Source organism: Equus przewalskii, chromosome 7, assembly GCF_037783145.1.
Source record: "Equus przewalskii isolate Varuska chromosome 7, EquPr2, whole genome shotgun sequence".
NCBI classification, from domain to species: domain Eukaryota; kingdom Metazoa; phylum Chordata; class Mammalia; order Perissodactyla; family Equidae; genus Equus; species Equus przewalskii.
In genome coordinates this window covers 14,264,925-14,286,485 of record NC_091837.1, presented here as the reverse complement: position 1 = coordinate 14,286,485, position 21,561 = coordinate 14,264,925, and the positions used below count along the sequence as shown (strand labels likewise).

Genomic DNA, 21,561 nt, shown 5'->3' with positions numbered 1-21,561 from the left:
TTCAGGTGCTCTCCCCACATTGTACCCTTGCTTATTAGCCCTCCTCATTCATTGCTCCTTGGGGCTCAGCGATTCTTGTTCTTCCTCCTCGTCATCGTCTTCCAGGTTTTCTGCAAACAAAATCCAGACAGAGATGAAATAGTGCCCCTTCACCCGTTACAGACACAAAGGCCTGCCTGGGCATGGACAGCAATGACCTGTGTATGAGGGCAGGACACACTGAGAGAATTGCACTGACAGCCCCATGTGTGACTTTGAAGGAATGGCCTGGGATGGTTTCTGCCCTGACCCATACAGCAAAATGTCCTTGATCTGCTCACTCCATCATGGCGTGCTCTGAGTTTAACTGGATAAAGATCAAATATCTTTTGTCTCCAGGTCATTGGGTAGTTGTCCAGTTTCCTTCTGGAATTCTCTAGTTCTCTCCTCCTCCTTCCACAAAGCTGGCTCCCAGTCTCAGTGACTCTATGTCCACTCAGAACCCCCACATAGACCCTACTCCTTTCTCTAAAAGGGAGAATAGAGAAAACCCCATGACTCACCCCTCCATACATCCCGGGACTTCACGGGGACCTCCAAGTTGGCTTTTACATCATAAGAGGGAAAAATTTTCTTGTGGAAAGTGTTCTGTTACAAATCAACGTATCTGCCCCAAGATTTTCAGATTATAACTAAATAAACCCCAAACAGTTAGGAGTATGATCCCTTTCTGAAGCACATTCATGAGCATTCCCTTCTTTAGTAGTTACAGCTACCAGGCAACACACCTTTTGACCCATTTTACAGATGAGGAGACAGAAATCCAGGAAGGAGAAATCAAATACTCGCCTGTAGCTATAAAAGCCAGAGCTCAGGCAAGAGCCCGAGGAGCTCTAGCTCAGTCCACGATTCTTTTCACTCTAACAAGCTGCCTCCTGTCACGTCCTCCTTTGTGTGCTGTGACACCAGGTGGAGGCTGCCTCCTGCCCCAAAGGGCATGGTCCCTCAGGGAGGAAGCAGGCTCTTGGAGCACTATGACGTCCCCCTGTGCATTTCTCCCCTCTGCTCCCACCCAGCCAGTCGTGGTCCTGTCATGGCTCCAAGTGCGATGTGGACACCAGGACAGCTGGCGAAAGCGTTATGAGGGGAGATGCCGAGGCTCTTGTCAGCCAGGGACCTTGGAGGGGCTCAGCGCAGTCAGGGCCTGTGGCCGCCTTACCTGGGCTAAGCTTGTGGACAAGGCGCTCTGCCAGCCTGGATCCCTCAGCCAGTTGTTCTTGGGATCCTTTACAGTCTCTGCCAATGTCACTGTGGGTGAGGAGGTCCCTGAGGTGCTGATGGAGGAGGACAGAGAGCTCTCTTCCTTCCCGTGACGTCTGGCGTATCTGGGTCAGCTTTCGTGCATGATCATGAATGAGGAAATGGTATTTCCTAGGCGGGAGGGAAGAGAAATCCTCAGAGTGGAAATGGGGTCATGAGAGATGATAAGGAGTTTGAGAGAGATTTCGGTGAGAATATCCCCAAAAGGCCTTCCAAGTAGAAATCTGCTCATTTTTGGTGGACCGCATGTTTTCTTCTTTCCTTTTGCATGTTACACACAGTGACCCAGTGAAAACACATCCCTGAGACACTGGAGACTGGAAGAGATCTTGGAACTTCTAGGCCTCCTTCTCTAAAGGTTGAGGCAAAATAGGAATGTTTATTTAGTCTGGCTACTTTCCTTGTCATGAAATACCTGCCAACACGCTCAGGCCCACATGCAGAGAGCAGGTATGGACCTGACTCTGGGTTTTGACCCTCCGGAGGAGAAGAAGGCATGTCTGAAGGGGCAGGACGTCTCTAGGCCTGGTTACCTCACTGGGAGTGAGACAGACTCCACATGCTGCAAAGAACAGGGACGGAGGGATCCAGATGGGGGGAGTGGAGGAGACCAGCACAATCAGCCAGTTTTGTGCCTCCTTGCTTCAGGAAAGCAGCTACTTTTGACCTCTGCGTCTGTTCTTTCCAGAACCTTCTCTGCATTTGATTGTACATTACCCTCCTCTGATCCTTCACTGTTACCTGGGGGTCAGTGATCCCAGTTGTTCTTCAGCCTCCTCTTTTCGTGGTTTTCTGCAAAGAAATTGAGAAAAGTCCATTTAGACATGAGCTAGTTGCACTTCACCCGTTACAAATGCAGGTGCCTTTCTGGGCCTGGAGACACGAATTAACTCTACATGAGTTCAGAAAGGTGTCGTGTTTTGTCTGTAAAGAAATGGGCTGCCGTGGTATTCTGATGGATCAGGCAAAGTGGCCCTGATCTGATGGGTCCCAGATGGCATGCTCTGGGTGGAACTGGGCAAGGAGTTAAAAATTGATTTGGTTACCCAGATCAAGAGATGCTTCTCCAGCTTTCCTAGGGGCTCCTCCCACTCTCTCCTCCCTCCTGCCACAAGGCTGGTTTCCAAGCTCAGTGACTCTGCATCTCATCATGCCTTTTTAACAGAGAACCTCCTCCTTTCTCTCAGGAGATGAAAAACAATTCTGTCCCATGAGTCTCACATGACTTGGTCCTTTCGTGGGGACTTCCACGTCTGCTTCTACCGTTCACCAGGAAAATTCTCTCCTCGTTAAGTGCTAAGTATTCTAGTGTAAACCCACATCCCACTACCAGATTCTACCATACCCAGTACTGAAATCAACCCCAGTGAGTGACCCTAGCATTGTGAAAGTACGCTCATAGGCCTTCCCTATTGGAATGCTACAGCTACCATGCAACACATGTGTTAATCACGTTAGAGATGAAGACACTGAAATCCAGGAAGGAGACATCCGTCCCGCGCCCACTGTTAGAAAGACAGAACTCAGGCTGGAGCCTGGGAACGTCCACGCTTAGCTCAGGGCCTTTTTCCGCCTTACTAGCTGCCTCCTATCATGTCTGCCTTTCTGTGCTCTAAAACTGGGTGGAGGCTGCCCCCCTGTCCCAAGGGCCATGGCAAATGAGGGAGGAAGCAGGCACTCGGAACACTATCACCTCCACCTTGTACATTTCTCCTCTCTGTCCTTCCACCCAGCCGCTCCCTGGTCCTGTCATGACCCCAAGTGTGATGTGGAAACCAGGACAGATGGCAAAAACGTTGGGGAGAAGTGGAGTCTCTTGTGAGCCGGGGACCTTGGAGGGCTCAGCACAATCAGGGCCTGTGGCCGCCTTACCTGGGCCGAGCTTGCTGACAAGGGCCTGGGACAGCCTGCATCCCTCAGCCAATTGCTCTTGGAAGGCCTGCCCCCGGAGGTTGTTAAGGTCACTGCGGCCCAGGAGCTCCTTGAGGTTCTGATTAAGCAGGAGGGATAGCTCTCTTCCTTCCCGTGTCTTTCCGCGTAACTGGGTCAGCTCTCGTGCCTGAAGTCGAATTAGAAATTCGAACTCCCTATGTTGGGTTAGAAAGGAAAACGTATAATTGGAATTGAGTCAAAGGTTCTTAGGACCTCCGCAGAGGTTTCTATGAGAACATCCCCCATTTGCCTTCAAAACAGAGTTTTTGGACATGTTTGGCAAATGCCTAAATAGTTTTGAAAGCTCCATCAGCGGCCAGGCAATACCAGCTCCTGAGGCATTGCAGACTCCAGCGTTCTTGTACCTTCTAGGCCACCTTCTCTCAGTGTCTAACATAATACCACTTTCGGGGGTCTAGTTACCTTCCCTGCTGTGAAATACCTGCCAACGACCTAAGATGAACTCTGCAGAAAGCGGATGTGAATCTCACCCTGCCTTTAACCAACCATCCATGAGAGGACACGTGATGTCCGGCAGTACAGGAAATCCATGAGAGTAGTTGGTTCACCTTAGAGTTACAACTAACTCTACAAGTACCAGAAGGAGACTGCACAACCCCATTCAGAGGGCTGTGTTACGTCTGTTGGTTGAGGGAATGACAGAGGTGCAATCTGCAGGTTTGGGTGACCCATCGCATCACAGATGTGGTCACCTTTGTGCTCCTTGATCTTTCTAGGACCCTTTCCATACTTTACCTGTCCTTTACCCTCTCCTGGTCGTTCATTTTGGACAGTGGTTCTCTCTCTCCCACATACTCCTCGTCTTCATGACTTTCTGCAGACAAATTCAGAAACGTCTAGTCAGATATCGGCCCGGCCCTGGTAGATCATCACCCCCATGTCCTCTGCCCTGAGTCGAGCAAACAGTTAAATACGTCTATTTTCACCAAAGATCACAGGGAACATGTCAGCAGCCTTCAAGAGGTGTTGCCGAAAGAGTCAGCTTGGCCCCAGCAGACACCCTGGTCTTTGGTGAGATAGGTGGGATTGTACACCAAGATGAGACTGATGGATGGAATCCATACACCCCACGGAGGAAAGTGTATTTGGCGCTCTCAAGAGGCCAGGATCCTGGGTGATTCATAGAGGTGGGGCCACCAGGGCCCATGCCTTGATTTCAGCGAAAACTCCAGACATGGAAAGACAGAGGTATCTTTGTCTCGTTCCTCAGCAGACTGTTTAGCAAGGACAAGATATCTCAGAGGTGAGAGAGACCAGATTCCAGAGCTGAGGAACCATGGTAACAACATCTCCAAAGAAATAGGCAAGACTACCACCCTCCTTGGACAGGCATTAATGCTCAGTTCAGGAACTCAATTAGGAAGAAAATTACAGGAGAGATCACAGGGCCCATCTTTCTAGAAGGAGCTCATGGAGACTCCTGTTGTGCAGGAGCATCAGTGGTGGCTGGAAGTGTGTTATGATCTCTTGAATCTCCCCACTCTGGTTTACCTGGTGTTCATCAGCCTGTGCTTGGCATTGGGTCCCAGGGTGACAGAGATTTGATGTGGGACTTGAAAAGTGTTCTACAGCTACTTGACACGCCCCATGTTCTTACAACTGAATCTTAGATTCTGATTGAAAACCAAGATGGGTCTCCAAGGCCTGCCATCAAAGAGGCATTTGTGTACCCGGACAGAGGTGTGAGCACAAAGAACATGGAGGCTACCTGGGAGACCATTCAGAGCTTGTCCTCTTTCCAATAGAGTACTCACGGGCTCCATCCAGACAGAGAGCAGATTTCATGCTCATCAGATGGGATGGCGGGACTGTCGGGAGGGTGGCAGGAGTCAGACAAGTCATGGTGACTGGAAAGAGCCAAATACTTTTCATCCAAAGAATCCTGACACGCATCATCCATTTCCTCCTCCTCCTGCAGCTCCCAGCTGAGCCCAGAGGCACAAAGATAACAGAATATTAAACGAGGAAAGACTGGACACCGCAACTTCCCCACTGGTTCTGATTGGAAGACTAAGGGAGAGGTCACAGAAGGTAAAGAGGGCATCCCTTGAAACAGGAAGACGATAACAGTCCTCCTCTGACTGCAACTAAGTGAGGCTGCCGTGGTGGGGGGAGGGAGGGCAGCAGGTGCTCACTGCCCCGTCCAGATAACAAGTTAATGAGGAAGGAGACTCAGCTCTCCTCTATGGCGCAGTCATGACACAGAGCACACAACGAGAACCACAGGAGTTCCTGCAACTCCAAAGCATAACTTCCGTGCCACTTTTCTTACAGAGGCCCAGTGAGTAAAGGCTCCTGGGGCATTGTGGGCTCCCAGACATCTCGTGCCTTCTAGGCCTGTTTCTGTCAATACTGTAATACCATAGACACATTTTTGTCGAGCTGTATGTCGTGCTATGAAATCCTCACCGTTAAACAGGCCAAATGTGCAGACAGAAGTTATGCAACTTCTCTTAGTTTCCCCAAACAAGAGAGGACGCGTGGTCTCCCTGAGTGCAGGAAATCTCTAAGATTGGTTAGTTTGCCTTGTGTCAAGCTGATTCTAGGTTCCTAAACTTGAGACATTAATACCAAGTGGAAACTAACAGGACAAGTCCCAAGGAAACAGACAGCATTCTTAAGAGGGGTGATTCGTGGTAGCGCAGCGGGATGAAACAGGTCTACTGGTACTTTCTAATTCTCCCTGGATTTGAGATCTTCAGATGTCACCATTGCTTTCACAACCAGGATTATCAGTTACCTGGGGGCGGTTGGCTCATCTCTGTCCTCATCCTTCTGATCTTTTTGAGTTTCTGCAAATAAATTTGGACAGGGCCAGTCATCATAAAAAGTTGCTTCTTGACACATTACCAACCCAGGGGCCTGTTTCAACCCAGGGACATAAGTCTTCTCAGCGTGAGAACAGGATAGTCTCAGAATATTCCAGGAGGCCTCGGGTTGTGTCTTCTGAAAAGGGACGAGGCTTCCTTTCCTGAGTCATAGGGCAGACTGTCTCTGAATTGGCAGATCAATACAACAAAGTTCTCTTCCCTGAACCTGGGCAAAGAGTTCAACATATTCTTCCCGAGGTCATGAGGAGCTCATCTAGTTGCTTTCTGGAAAGGCTGTGGCAAGATTCAGCTCTTACTCCATCAGGTATGCTGGCTGCTGTTGGTTTGGAGGAAGTTATACACCGAGACTAGACTGATGGATGGAATTTAATCACTCCTAAAGAGCAAAGAATCTATGGTGCCACCTGGAGAACAGGATTCTTGCTATTCCAAGTGGTGGAGGGTGCCAGGGTTCACACCACCGCCCTGGGTGGTAAACTTCAGACACATTCAAGAGGTGTTTATCTTTTGACACTTAGGTGGCTCCCTACTGAGGGTAAACCAACTTAGAGGAGACAGAGACTGCTGTTTGCAGTGGAGCAGGCATGGTCACGGGGATGACTCAGAGATTTGGCCTGGGACTCGGAAGAGTGTCGAACTACCTGACCCACCTGATGTGTGTGCTTAAAACTGAGTCCTAGATTCTGATTCAAACCAAGATGGGTCTCCAAGGCCTGCCATCAAAGAGACATTTGTGTACCCGGACAGAGTGTGAGCACAAAGAACATGGAGGCTACCTGGGAGACCATTCGGAGCTTGTCCTCTTTCCAATAGAGTACTCACGGGCTCCATCCAGACAAGGAGCAGATTTCATGCTCATCAGATGGGATGGTGGGACTGTAGGGAGGGTGGCAGGAGTCAGACAAGTCATGGTGACTGGAAAGAGCCAAATACTTTTCATCCAAAGAATCCTGACACGCATCATCCATTTCCTCCTCCTCCTGCAGCTCCCAGCTGAGCCCAGAGGCACAAAGATAACAGAATATTAAACGAGGAAAGACTGGACACCGCAACTTCCCCACTGGTTCTGATTGGAAGACTTGAGGGAGAGGTCACAGAAGGTAAAGAGGGCATCCCTTGAAACAGGAAGAAGATAACAGTCCTCCTCTGACTGCAACTAAGTGAGGCTGCCGTGGTGGGGAGGGAGGGCAGCAGGTGCTCACTGCCCCGTCCAGATAACAAGTTAATGAGGAAGGAGACTCAGCTCTCCTCTATGGCGCAGTCATGACACAGAGCACACAACGAGAACCACAGGAGTTCCTGCAACTCCAAAGCATAACTTCCGTGCCACTTTTCTTACAGAGGCCCAGTGAGTAAAGGCTCCTGGGGCATTGTGGGCTCCCAGACATCTCGTGCCTTCTAGGCCTGTTTCTGTCAATACTGTAATACCATAGACACATTTTTATAGGAGCTGTATGTGGTGTTATGAAATCCTCACCGTTAAACAGGCCAAATGTGCAGACAGAAGTTATGCAACTTCTCTTAGTTTTCCCAAACAAGAGAGGACACATAGTATCCCTGAGTGCAGGAAATCTCTAAGATTGGTTAGTTTGCCTTGTGTCAAGCTGATTCTAGGTTCCTAAACTTGAGACATTAATACCAAGTGGAAACTAACAGGACAAGTCCCAAGGAAACAGACAGCATTCTTCAGAGGGGTGATTCGTGGTCAGACCTGTGGATGGGATGAAACAGGTCTACTGGTACTTTCTAATTCTCCCTGGATTTGAGATCTTCAGATGTCACCATTGCTTTCACAACCAGGATTATCAGTTACCTGGGGGCTGTTGGCTCATCTCTGTCCTCATCCTTCTGATCTTTTTGAGTTTCTGCAAATAAATTTGGACAGGGCCAGTCATCATAAAAAGTTGCTTCTTGACACATTACCAACCCAGGGGCCTGTTTCAACCCAGGGACATAAGTCTTCTCAGCGTGAGAACAGGATAGTCTTCAGAATATTCCAGGAGGCCTCGGGTTGTGTCTTCTGAAAAGGGACGAGGCTTCCTTTCCTGAGTCATAGGGCAGACTGTCTCTGAATTGGCAGATCAATACAACAAAGTTCTCTTCCCTGAACCTGGGCAAAGAGTTCAACATATTCTTCCCGAGGTCATGAGGAGCTCATCTAGTTGCTTTCTGGAAAGGCTGTGGCAAGATTCAGCTCTTACTCCATCAGGTATGCTGGCTGCTGTTGGTTTGGAGGAAGTTATACACCGAGACTAGACTGATGGATGGAATTTAATCACTCCTAAAGAGCAAAGAATCTATGGTGCCACCTGGAGAACAGGATTCTTGCTATTCCAAGTGGTGGAGGGTGCCAGGGTTCACACCACGCCCTGGGTGGTAAACTTCCAGACACATTCAAGAGGTGTTTATCTTTTGACACTTAGGTGGCTCCCTACTGAGGGTAAACCAACTTAGAGGAGACAGAGCTGCTGTTTGCAGTGGAGCAGGCATGGTAACGGGGATGACAGAGATTTGGCCTGGGACTGGAAAGTAAACTACCTGACCCACCTGATGTGTGTGCTTAAAACTGAGTCCTAGATTCTGATTGAAACCAAGATGGGTCTCCAAGGCCTGCCATCAAAGAGACATTTGTGTACCCGGACAGAGGTGTGAGCACAAAGAACATGGAGGCTACCTGGGAGACCATTCGGAGCTTGTCCCTCTTTCCAATAGAGTACTCACGGGCTCCATCCAGACGAGAGCAGATTTCATGCTCATCAGATGGGATGGTGGGACTGTCGGGAGGGTGGCAGGAGTCAGACAAGTCATGGTGACTGGAAAGAGCCAAATACTTTTCATCCAAAGAATCCTGACACGCATCATCCATTTCCTCCTCCTCCTGCAGCTCCCAGCTGAGCCCAGAGGCACAAAGATAACAGAATATTAAACGAGGAAAGACTGGACACCGCAACTTCCCCACTGGTTCTGATTGGAAGACTAAGGGAGAGGTCACAGAAGGTAAAGAGGGCATCCCTTGAAACAGGAAGACGATAACGAGTCCTCCTCTGACTGCAACTAAGTGAGGCTGCCGTGGTGGGGGAGGGAGGGCAGCAGGTGCTCACTGCCCCGTCCAGATAACAAGTTAATGAGGAAGGAGACTCAGCTCTCCTCTATGGCGCAGTCATGACACAGAGCACACAACGAGAACCACAGGAGTTCCTGCAACTCCAAAGCATAACTTCCGTGCCACTTTTCTTACAGAGGCCCAGTGAGTAAAGGTTCCTGGGGCATTGTGAGCTCCAACATAGTGCCTTTCTAGGCCTGTTTCTGTCAATACTGTAATACCATAGACACATTTTTGTCGAGCTGTATGTCGTGCTATGAAATCCTCACCGTTAAACAGGCCAAATGTGCAGACAGAAGTTATGCAACTTCTCTTAGTTTTCCCCAAACAAGAGAGGACGCGTGGTCTCCCTGAGTGCAGGAAATCTCTAAGATTGGTTAGTTTGCCTTGTGTCAAGCTGATTCTAGGTTCCTAAACTTGAGACATTAATACCAAGTGGAAACTAACAGGACAAGTCCCAAGGAAACAGACAGCATTCTTAAGAGGGGTGATTCGTGGTAGCACGGGATGAAACAGGTCTACTGGTACTTTCTAATTCTCCCTGGATTTGAGATCTTCAGATGTCACCATTGCTTTCACAACCAGGATTATCAGTTACCTGGGGGCTGTTGGCTCATCTCTGTCCTCATCCTTCTGATCTTTTTGAGTTTCTGCAAATAAATTTGGACAGGGCCAGTCATCATAAAAAGTTGCTTCTTGACACATTACCAACCCAGGGGCCTGTTTCAACCCAGGGACATAAGTCTTCTCAGCGTGAGAACAGGATAGTCTTCAGAATATTCCAGGAGGCCTCGGGTTGTGTCTTCTGAAAAGGGACGAGGCTTCCTTTCCTGAGTCATAGGGCAGACTGTCTCTGAATTGGCAGATCAATACAACAAAGTTCTCTTCCCTGAACCTGGGCAAAGAGTTCAACATATTCTTCCCGAGGTCATGAGGAGCTCATCTAGTTGCTTTCTGGAAAGGCTGTGGCAAGATTCAGCTCTTACTCCATCAGGTATGCTGGCTGCTGTTGGTTTGGAGGAAGTTATACACCGAGACTAGACTGATGGATGAAATCTAATCACTCCTAAAGAGCAAAGAATCTATGGTGCCACCTGGAGAACAGGATTCTTGCTATTCCAAGTGGTGGAGGGTGCCAGGGTTCACACCACGCCCTGGGTGGTAAACTTCCAGACACATTCAAGAGGTGTTTATCTTTTGACACTTAGGTGGCTCCCTACTGAGGGTAAACCAACTTAGAGGAGACAGAGACTGCTGTTTTGCAGTGGAGCAGGCATGGTAACGGGGATGACAGAGATTTGGCCTGGGACTCGGAAGAGTGTAGAACTACCTGACCCACCTGATGTGTGTGCTTAAAACTGAGTCCTAGATTCTGATTCAAACCAAGTTACGTCTCCAGGGCCAGACTCAAGAGATGACATATCTTGACCTGGACAGGGACATGGGGAACATGAATATGGACACTACCTGGGAGACCTGTTGGAGCTTTCTTCTCCTGTTGATGGGAGTACTCAGTAGCTGCAACCAGAGCAGAGAAGTCTTCATGCTCCTCAGACAAGAAAACATTGGTGCTCGGAGGCTCGTGGGAACCAGACGTGTACTGGTGACTGGAAGAAGTCACAGGGCCTTCATCCACTGACCCCTTCAGGGCTTCATTCACACTCTCTTTTTCCTGTAGCTCTGTGCTCAGGCTAGGGGAAAAAGAATATGATGAAACCAAGAAGGATCGGATGCCAGAGTCCCAGGTGGTCCTGATTGGTGGTAGAGAGAGTGGTGACAGAAAGTGAGGGACAGTCCCCTCAAAGAGAAAGAAAACAATCCTCCTATGATGAGGGCATGGTCTGGCTGCCCCTGAGAGCAGGAGAGAGGGGAGTGGGCGCTCAGTGAACTGGCCAGATAGCACTCAATGAGGAAGGAGAATCAACTCTACCTGGATGGTACAGCAATGGCACTCAGCAGACACAGAGAACCAGAAGATTCAGAAAGCAGATATCCATCTCATCTTAGGTTTAGCCACAGAGGAGAGAACAGATGGATTCTGTGACTACAACAAATTCCCTGAGACGGGTTAATTTCCCTTACGTAAGTATGACAAGTATCACAAAAGCAAATGACAACCTTTTTAGAAGGCTATTTCCTGATCGCTTAAGTGAATGGAATAATTCAACCAGCAGTTTCTGTCACTTTTGCCTTAGAAATCCGTGGCTAGTGTTGGCCTCTCGGTCTTTATTTGGGAACCATCCTCTGATTTTACCCATCCTCTTCCAGGCCCTGATCATTCCTTGTTACCTGGGGTCCACTGATGCTTTTTCTTCTTTGTTCTCCTCCTCTGCATGATTTTCTGCAGAAAAATTCCAGAAATTCCAAATTCAGAAATGTCCAGCAGGCACTAAGGAGTTCCATGCCACCCATTGGCCTGCTCTCAAAGAAACTATTTGACCAGAGCCTAACCAACTGGGATTTTACCACATCCCAACTGACCTTGGGGAAAGGAAATGCCCAATTCCAGCCCCTCTAGCCTTCCTTTTCCATCGAGGGGAGCAGGAAGGTGAACCCAGAGAAGCTCTTGTGAAGGCCACAGCCCAGGGACCCAGGCTGACTCACAGACTGAGCCCTGATCATAGGACTACAGAATGTTTCCACACACACACACACACACACACACACCCCTTACCAGCACATCCATAGGGATCCTAGATGATAACAGGGGAATATAACGGAAAGGATACAACTGAAAGAACTGCACGTTCTCAGGCCTGGTACCAGCAGAAATCACCAGGGACAATCAGGAGAGCTGAGAACACAAAACCAAGAACTCCAGAGGAGATTTAAGCCTCTGACATCTACAGCTCCAATAAACAGGAAACCCAGCCTAACCCCTAGCCAGATAAAGACAAAACTTCACACTAAGGCCTACTTACCTCAAATCCTTTACCCAGTATATCATGTTTGGCTTTTAACAAAACATTAAAAGACACACTATGAGACAAAAAAAAAACAGTTTGAGGAAAGAAACTAAGCATTAGAACCAGGCTCCAATATGGCAGACATGGTGGAATTACTAGAGCAGGAATTTAAAATGACAGTGATTAACATGCTGAACGCTACAAAGGGAAAGGTGGACAGCATGCAGGAACATAAGGGGAAGGTAAGTAGAAAGATGGGAACTCTAAGAAAGAATCCAAAGGAGATGGTAGAAATGAAAAACACTGGGACAGAAATGGAGAGTGCCTTAGAGGTTCAACAATACACTGGACACGGCTGAGCAAAGAACCTGTGAGCTTGGAGAAATATCGAGAGAAATTTCTAAAACTGAAATGCAAAGAGGAAAAACAATGAAAAGGAAGAGATGATCCAAGAACTGTGGAACAATCACAAGAGGTGTAAATATGTGTAACGTGACTATCAGAAGGAGCATGGAAGAAGCATTTGAAGCAATAGTGACTGAGAATTTCCTAAAAATTTCTTCAGTTTTTGCCACCCAAAGGTTTTTTTTTTTTTTAATATTGGCACCTGAGCTAACAACTGTTCCCAATCTTCTTTTTTTTCTGCCTTTTCCCCCAAATCCCCCCAGTACATAGTTGTACATTCTACTCTGGGTTCTTTTAGTTGTGGCATATGGGATGCTGCCTCATTATGGTTTAATGAGAAGCGCAATGTACGCATCCAGGATCTGAATCAGTGAAACCCTGCACTGCCGAGTGGAGCGTGTGAACTTAACCACTTGGCCGTGGGGCCAGCATCCCTTAAAATTAATTATAGACATTGAACCACAGATCCAGGAAGCTCAGAGAATAGCAACCAGGGAAATACCAAAATGTATACACCTAGGAAAGAATATCATATTCAAAATGCAGAAAATCAACGACAAAAGAAAAGTCTAAATGAAGCCAGAGGGAAAAATACCTTACCCGGAGAAGAGTAAGGATAAGAGGTATATCAGACTTCTCTGAAACCATGCAAGCAAGAAGAGAAGGGAGTATAAGGAAGACACCCCACCCACCTCGAATTCTGTATCCAGTAAATTATCCTCCATCAGCAAGAGAAAAAGACAACATTCCTAGACAAAGAAGTATTGAAGGATTTTGTCACCAGTAGGCCTGCCTTGCAAGAAATGTTCAAAGAACTTCCTCAGAACAAAGGAAAATGATATAAATCAGAAACTGGCATCTACACAAAGAAAGGAAGAGCATTTTGAAGCAATGAATTCAAATACAATAATTTATTTGTCTTTTTCTTGATTGATCTAACTGATAACTGTTCAAAACAATAGTAGCAATAATGGATTTGGATAAGCAGCTTATGGATAAGTGGAATGAATGACAGTAATGCTCTAACGGATGGGTGGAATGAATTGGGAATACTGTGTTATTAGGCACTTGTGTTAGCCATGAAACAGTACTCTGTTCTTTGAAAGAGCACTTGGATGATTTTTAAATGTACATTGCAAACTCCAGGGCAACCACTGAAAAAGAAGAAAGAAAAAATAAGAGTACAGTTGACATGCCAAGAGAGGAGGAAAAAACGGAATCACGTAAAATTCTTTTTCACAACCAGAGAAGATGGAAAAAGAGTGGAAGACAAAGAAAAGAAACCAGGAAGAGAACAATGAATATAAAACAGTAACTAATATGGTAGACGTTAATCCAAGTATATCAACAAAAACCTTCCAAGTCAGTGGTCTAAATGCACCAATTAAAAGATAGACTGTCAGAGCGGATGAAAAAATAAGACTTAATTAGATGATGTGTATAAGATACCCACGTTAAATAAAAAGGCACAGATAGAATAAGAGAAACAGGATGGAGAAAGATATACCACGCTATCACTGATCAAAACAAAGCTGCAGTAGCTCAAACAATTTCAGACAAAGCAGACTTCAGACCAATGAAAATGATCAGGGATAAAGAGGGGTGTCACGTAACAAAACGGGGTCCATTCTCCAAAGACATAACAGTTTTTAAGCTGCACCTAGGAGAAGAGCACGAAAATAACTGAGGCAAAAACTGAGAGCTGCAAGGAGAAGTAGATGAATCCGGTATTACAGTTGGAGATTTCAACACCCCTCTGTCAGAAACAGAGAGATCCAGCAGGCAGAAAATCAGGAAGGATAGAGTTGAAATAAACAGCACCATCAATCAACTTGATAGAATCGACACTTCTACAATTCTTCATCAAACGAGGGAAGAACACAGATTCTTCTCAAGCTCACATGGAACATTCTCTAGGGCAGGCACTATGCTGAGAAGGAATGAGAAGACAGAAGATACAGATTACTCATATGAGAAGTGAAAGAGGGACTGGCACTACTGATCCCATGGACATCAAATGGATAATCAAGGAATGTTAGGAACCAATCTGTGCCCTGAAGTTTGAAATGCATCCATTACTTGAAACACACAATCTACCAGCATTCCCACAAGGAGAAACAGATCATCTGAATAGGCTTATATCTACTACAGAAATTGAAACAAGAAAAGAATCTTCCCAAACAGAAAGCACCAGGCCCAGATAAGTTCACTGGTGAATTCTATCAAATATTTAAGGAAGAAATTAGGCCAGTTGTCTACCATCTCTTCCAGAAAATAGAAACAGAGGGAATACATCCTAACACATTCTATGAAGTCAGCATTCTCCTAATACAAAAACCAGACAAAGATGTTACGAAAAGGAACCCTCCAGGCCAATAAGTCTCACGAACATAGGTGCAAAAATCATCAACAAGATTTGACAGATTGAATCCAAGAAAGTATACAAAGAATTATACACCACAACCAAGTGAGATTGATTCCAGCTATGAAAAGGGGGTTCAACACTCAAAAATCAATTAATGTGATTCACTGTCCATCAGGAAAGAAACCTCTAGTTGGACCACTGTGGCCTGTACCCAGTGCATTTCTCCTCTCTGTTCCCACCCTGCCAGTGCTGCTCCTGTGATGGCCCCAAATGGGACATGGAAACCAGAACAACTGGTTAAAAAAAAAAAATCCTCGTGAGTGGAATCTCTTGGAGCAGCTCAGTGCAGTCAGGGCCTATGACCGCCTTACCTGGGCTGAGCTTTCGGGCAAGGCGCTTCACCAGCCTGCAGCCCTCAGCCAGTCGTTCTTGAAAGCCCTGACCCTGGAAGTTGGTAGGGTCATCGTGGGTGAGAAGGTTCCTGAGGTGCTGCTTGAGGAGCACAGAGACTTCTCTGCCTTTCTCTATCGTTTGCCGTAACTGGGCCAGCTCTCGAGCCTGATCTTGGATTAGGACATCGTATTTCCTAAGGTGGCACAGAAGAGACCATTTAAACATGCAAAGAGTCGAACCATAGGTTATAAGATTTTTCATGGAGATTTGTGTGAGAACATCCCCAAGGAGCTATTGTAGCAGAATTCTGGCACATGTATGGTGACCTGCTGATGCTAGCCTGCTATCAGTTCCCCTCCATTAAACCCAGCATATGTGGGGCTAAAACCACAGCACTCTTTCCCCGCTTACTCCCTGGCTCCAGAATACTCTACCCACCATGGAGACAAAGCACCTGGGTTCCCTATCATCTCCTCCTCCCCCCTGCAAACAGTGTCCCAAGGCCGAATGCAGGCTGGTGGGAAAGTTCCGACCAGCAAGGCCACTGAGTCCCCCGACCATCTGCAAGCAGCCACAATCCTCACAAACCTTTAAAAACACTCACCTCCCCTCTTTCGGTGAGACGAGATGAAATGAGACAAATGTGAGGGCTCCCTCTCATCTCCTGGCTCATGTCACCCGAAATAACAACCCTCTCCTTGCCTTAAGCCTGGTGTTCCAGTTTTTATTGGGCCCCTCTTGTGTGGCGGGCAAAGAACCGATGTTTGTAGGTGGTAAAATCTTATGAGCCCACCAGAAGGCTCTTGCCCATGGGTCCATGGCCCCAGGCCAACTGGGATTTCCTGGGAAGCAGTCCTGCAGCCACCTCGGTCATTTGCCCTAGCGACTGCCCTCAGTACTTTCCATCTGCCTCGGAGCCACTGACCCCTAGGCCCATTTTCTTATGGCGAGGAAACAGATTCTAGATTGGTTTGTTTGCTGCTTCTTCCTTCTGGGAAGTCGATGGACTCTGAAATAGAGTAAGTTGCCTCAGAGATGCCCATGAAGTTCCTTCCCCTCTTTTGGGGTCCCCTCCATTCACGGAAGGGCCAACTCGGGTCCTTTCCATTCACGGAGGGGCCGTCTGGGCGCGCATTTGGAGTGGGAACAGTTGTAGGACTTTCTACCCTCCATCTGGGAACTGGTTCACTGGTGTCTGGTATTTCTGTGTCTGGATCTGAGTGTCTCTCTGTCGCTGTGTATCGCAATGGGAAACGTGCTGTCTGTCACCAAGCAGAGCCCATTGGGGTTAATTCTGAGTAGATGGTCTAATTATAGTTAGAAGCCAATGTCTGAAAGGGATGATTTTCTTTTGTGACTCTGTTTGACCACAATACTCTTGAAACTCTGGAGAGAAGATGGCCAAACAATGGATCCTTAAGTTAGAAAACTTTTTTAGAGAGCTCTCTTCATAAAGAGCTGTTTTACTGGTCCCTATGAAAAGACCAAATTAAAAGGAAAATACAGCGACTAATCTCAAAAACGTCATCAAATTTGGGGTCTCAGCTTCTTCTTGTGGTCTCACAGATGCAAATGGAAACATCAAGTTAACAAAGAGAAGTGAAGAAGGGAAGAGTGACAGAACTCACTCACTCCAACAGGATGGCAATCTTTAGTCATTAAAAAGAAAGAGCAGGGTGAATAGAACAGACACAAATACAGTCAAAACGAAGCTTTGACTAAAACACTGCCTAAGGTTGGATGGGCTAAAGGGACCCCAGATTGGCCCCCAACATTCAAGAATATCAGACAAACTTGTTCTATTTCTTCCAGTTTGAAAAATATTTTAAAAGTCAGTAGACAGAAATCACAGCGAGAAACCTATCAACACTTGTTTGGGGCAACAATTAGGCTGCTCAGGTTGGTACAAGTATAAAGATTAAAGTGTTTACCCTAATATTACATGAGGAGATTATGTCAACTTTGCCTGGATGCTTTTTTGGGATTAAATATTATGCCTAGCTGAGAATACATTCCCTACATAACACTGTAATACCAAAACTTGTGAGTGAAATTCTAATATAAGTTATAATTAGGGGTACAAGAGTTGAAAAAATTAAGATAAAGGTTTGTCCAGGTTGGTGTATGTAAATAGACCTTCTGTAAAACAATTACGTCTGTTTTGCTGCATTGCATTACGGATTCTGCAGTGGGAATAAACATTATGTGTCGCTGGGGAACGTGTCCCTTGCCTGATATTGCAAGAGCTCATAAACCCACCCTTCAGGCTCTGCGAATCGGACATGTAGAGGAGATCTCACTTTACAATGGCCAAAATGAGGCAGTTTCAGTTTACTCAAACCGATACATGCAATCGGAACAAGCCAGCTACAACAGGAAGCCTATTTTAATCTTTTGATGCTTCTAAAGAAAATAAGAAATATTTTACTGCCTCTTTAAGAGAAAAATCATTAAATAATTAAACATGCCAGGGCAGAAGCGAAGCCTGCTGCTGCTTTCTCTTCTCTCACTGAGATTTGCCACTTCAACTCCCCCAAAATGCCTGATCTGAAACTAAACAGCTGAAAATAGGCAAACTTTTGAGATAATTTGGAATTATAATGGCCACTCTGGGGAACCTCTGCTTCAGATGAGTCCACCTGAGGGGTCACCCTTCAAAGAGAGGATTCAAAATCTCTTCGAACGGAACACAGTCTTTAATTAATATACAGAACCTCCTAAAAGACAAAGCTATTTAACAGGATCTAAAATGAACTTTGGGAAATAAAAGCCTGTTTAAGTGTGCTGGTTTGATTTAAAATAGACGTGTTCTCAGACTTATCAGCAGTGGATACAATGCAGACATACAGCCTGGGTTTACTCGTCAAATGAGCTCATGTTCTCTCTGTTACAACATTTGTCAACAAGAGTAATAACTTAGAATAACAGCTGATTTTGTTTAATGTCTCATGAGGTTTTTGTGGACGATGTAAATATAACTCTTGAGAACGGGTAAACGAAATAGATGTAAGTCTGTCACCATGCAAAGTTGTTCCAATATTGTGGACTACCGTCCCTGTGCTCTACATTCCAACCCCATGACTTACTTATTTTGTAACTGGAAGGTTGTACCTCTTAATCCCCTTCACCCATTTCACCCACCCCCAACCCCTCCTCCCTCTGGTAATCACCACTTTATTTCCTGTTTCTATGAGTCTGTTTGTTTGGTTTGCTTTGTTTTCTAGATTCCGTATAGAGGTGGAGAAAAAGAAACCCTCCTAGACTGTTGTTGGGAATATAAATTGGTGCAGCCACTGTGGAAAACAGTCTGGAGGTTTCTCAAAACCTTTAGAAAGACAGCTTTTTTTCAGAGAAAGTCTGACAAACTGTAGTCAGTCAGGAGGTGATTGTGATTAAAGGTAAATGCGGTAGTGATTGCACCACATCCTGAATGTCCTAAATGCCAATGAATGCTTCACTCGAATTTAGCCAACTTTAGGTTCTGTGAATTTCACCTCAATAAGTTTTATTTTAAAAAAAGACTCAAGGAACCTTTGAGTAATTGGAGTCCATAGTTTACCAATTATTGTTCTCTAATGGTGTTATGCAAATTCGTATGCATGTGGCTGCCATGAAAATTTGGGCCATTCTCCTGGCCCAGAGTTGCTCCTTGCCCCCTTCAGAGATGCCTACAACTTCCCAGCAGACGTCCAGCACAGAGCCCCGCTTACTTGAGCTTCTCCGCTAACGTTGACTTCTCTGTGGGCTTCCCCTCCTGGAACTGCAGCTTCTCCCCCAGCACCGATTCAATGATGTCTTTGCACGCTCCAGACTCTGAGGAAAGACAGAGAGGCCGGCCTCAGTGGAAAGCTGGCCATGCTGCTGGGGTCACTGCCTGCAAGGGAGGAGGCAGGCTCCATCTTCTTCTCTCAGAGGCAGATAGAACCCCAGCACCAGGCTCTCCACTGAGATTTCCACCTTCTATTGCTCAGCCTCCCAAATACACGGCATTTGGTCACTCCTCATTTGACAGCTGAGCAAAGAGAAGCTCCAAGGCAGAGAAAGTGACCAGACAAGATTAGCTGACGTTTGGCAAGCTCAGAATTCACATGCCCTGAGACTGACGCCGAGTCCTGGGCCACTTTACCAAGACTTGCAGCCTCTTGAGTAAAACACTAAGCAGCGGCATGAAGTGGCGATCCCTGTGTGCTCGGGAAGGCCCCTGGGCCTACTGATTGTTGGGCCCTCTGAGCTCAGAATTTCAAGGACAAGTACCTTCACGATGAAATATAAATGTATACGAATGCAATTCTGAAAAATACAAGGCATAACCATCAATCCCTGAAGGAAATAGGCACAGGCTGTAGAAGTTGTTTTCAATTCCAAGTAGTACAAGAAAGAACTAATAAATAGTGTTTCCTGTGTGTCAAGAACTGTTTTAGTAACTTTACAGAAATAACTCATGTGATTCATTGCAACCGCTCAAAGAAGTAGGCACTATGACAGGGCCATACTAACAGAGGAGGAAACCGTGAGGCTCAGAAAAAGCCACAGCTTGGATCTGAGCCCAGGAAGAGTAGCTCAGTCTTCACCAATGCACTGTGTTACCTCGCCACAAGATCTTGGGTGACATCTTTCTCCTTCATCATCTTCAAAATTTGTTTCCTACAGTTATGTTACGCCTATAAAAAAAAGCTGTAAGGAAAACTGAGTCCTTTCTCAAAACCTAATCTCCTCACTTTCTTAAATAGCAGGTTTCAATGTTTACTTTTCTCTGCGTCAGTCATTTGAAGTTCACCACTCCCACGATGGTTTATTGGAAAATAACACCCATCCAGACTCAGAGTCGTCAAGATCCCTTCTACTCACTCTGTTTGGCACGAGGCCCTGTTCTCACGATCCCTTTCGTCACCACAGCCCCTCTTACTGAACAGGTGATTGAGCTTCCAATTGCGAGGCTGACTGTGGGAGGGAAGGACCTGTCCCAGACACTGGTTTGAGTTTTTACTGGGGCTGGTGGCCACCCCCACTTAGCGTCATTCTCACTTGGGCCATGTCTCACAGCCCAGACCCTCAAGGTCACCCGGACCTGCTGGCAGTCCTGCATCACCAAAGGTTCACCAGCTCAGAGAGACACAGAAGAGGGGGTACGGATTGTCTCATTTCCCCAGAGACACCCTCTACCTCACCCCAAGAGGCAAAGTGGCTTCCTTGGCCTCAGAAAGAAAAGCCTGTGCTCAGGAAGCACGGCTTCGCGCTCAGCAGGGTCGTCTCTGTCTGGATGGCGTCACTCATGGATACCACAGTGTCAGTGAGGAGCACACTCATCTTCAGGCTCCTGTAAAGCAGGGAACATCACCTGCTTCCCCCAGTGTGTACCATCACCCCATCTCCCCAGTGTAAGGAGCACAGAGCTTTGCCAGTGGGACCTCAGAGAAGCCTGAACTGATGGAGCTCATTAGTCCCGGACACTTAGGCCAAGAGTGATGCAGGATCTGATTCCGTACACGGAGGATGCTGGGAGAAACAGGTTAGCCTGCTCCAGAGGGAAACACGCAGTGCTGTGCCTGCACCAGGAATCAGTCACTGGGATTTTACCTAATCCCACCCTACACCTCACTGCCAATCTGGAAAAGTCCCTCAACTCTTTGGGCCTCGGTTTGTCCATGCTCAGCAAACTGAGGGTAAAATACCCACTTGCACCTTCCCTGGACTGTGGTCAGAATGTTTATTTTGCCTCAGGGAACAGAAGAAAAGGTCTGGAGAGTTTTTAGTTTCTTAGGGGGAACACGGTGGTCACTCACCCCTCTGCTGACCATGACCCTGTAGGACTTACTGTATTTCTGCAGCTGGTTGGCCAGGATGTAGGCAGTGGACTCAGAGACAAGGAACTTCTGTTTGAGGTCTCGAAAGTCCTGTTTGCTTTGTTCCAGCTGGGACTGAAGCTCCTGGTTGATTTCCAGGAGGGTCATTTCGGCCCCCGGATCAGACACAGGGCCGAGAGAAACTGCCATGGTGACGTGGGGCAGAAGAGGTAGGGCAGGGACTGGGGAGAAGAGACCCAAACACAGAATGGGTTAAAAACAAGTGAAAGCAAATAGGTTCAATGAGGACTGAGGGGTGAGGAGTCAGGAATTCTTAACTTACTGTCGGCAACAACGTGATCAACACCCCACAGCACTTGAGAGTCTGTAACCCCCAAAACAAGGTTCAAGACGCCAGAGCTCAGAGCCAAAGGCACTGCCCCTAGCTCACACTCCAACACGAGTGACGGAGGGAGGAGCCAGCGCGCCAGGTAACGGTCTGGAGTTGCAATAACAGAACTGG

General features: G+C 46.9%; 1 protein-coding gene and 1 long non-coding RNA gene across 2 annotated transcripts; both read right to left on the bottom strand.

The window, feature by feature from the left end:
* Window positions 1–59: 59 nt before the first annotated feature.
* LOC103544479 (putative NBPF family member NBPF5) lies at window positions 60–21,248 on the bottom strand. Its single transcript, XM_070628734.1, has 12 exons — window positions 21,071–21,248; window positions 18,966–19,068; window positions 15,234–15,448; window positions 11,476–11,527; window positions 10,654–10,877; window positions 9,785–9,836; window positions 8,805–8,974; window positions 3,988–4,066; window positions 3,172–3,386; window positions 2,041–2,091; window positions 1,199–1,410; window positions 60–110 (listed from the first exon to the last, which is right to left on the bottom strand). The coding sequence occupies exons 1-10, from the start codon at window positions 21,246–21,248 to the stop codon at window positions 2,048–2,050; spliced, it is 1,332 nt and encodes a 443-aa protein (XP_070484835.1). The 3' UTR covers window positions 60–110; window positions 1,199–1,410; window positions 2,041–2,047.
* LOC139084723 (uncharacterized) lies at window positions 5,007–6,534 on the bottom strand. The gene is made up of 2 exons (XR_011542377.1): window positions 5,993–6,534; window positions 5,007–5,177 (listed from the first exon to the last, which is right to left on the bottom strand). It is a non-coding gene; the product is annotated as an uncharacterized lncRNA (long non-coding RNA).
* Window positions 21,249–21,561: the final 313 nt, after the last annotated feature.

Coding starts and splice junctions, on each gene's coding strand:
- LOC103544479 (XM_070628734.1), bottom strand. CDS start 21,248: ATGGCAGTTTCTCTCGGCCCTGTGTCTGATCCGGGGGCCGAAATGACC. Junction 19,069..21,070: donor CAACCAGCTGCAGAAATACA/GTAAGTCCTACA, acceptor GTCTTTCCTCAG/AGTCTGGAGCGTGCAAAGAC. Junction 4,067..8,804: donor CTCTCGTCTGGATGGAGCCC/GTGAGTACTCTA, acceptor ATTTGTCTGCAG/AAAGTCATGAAGACGAGGAG.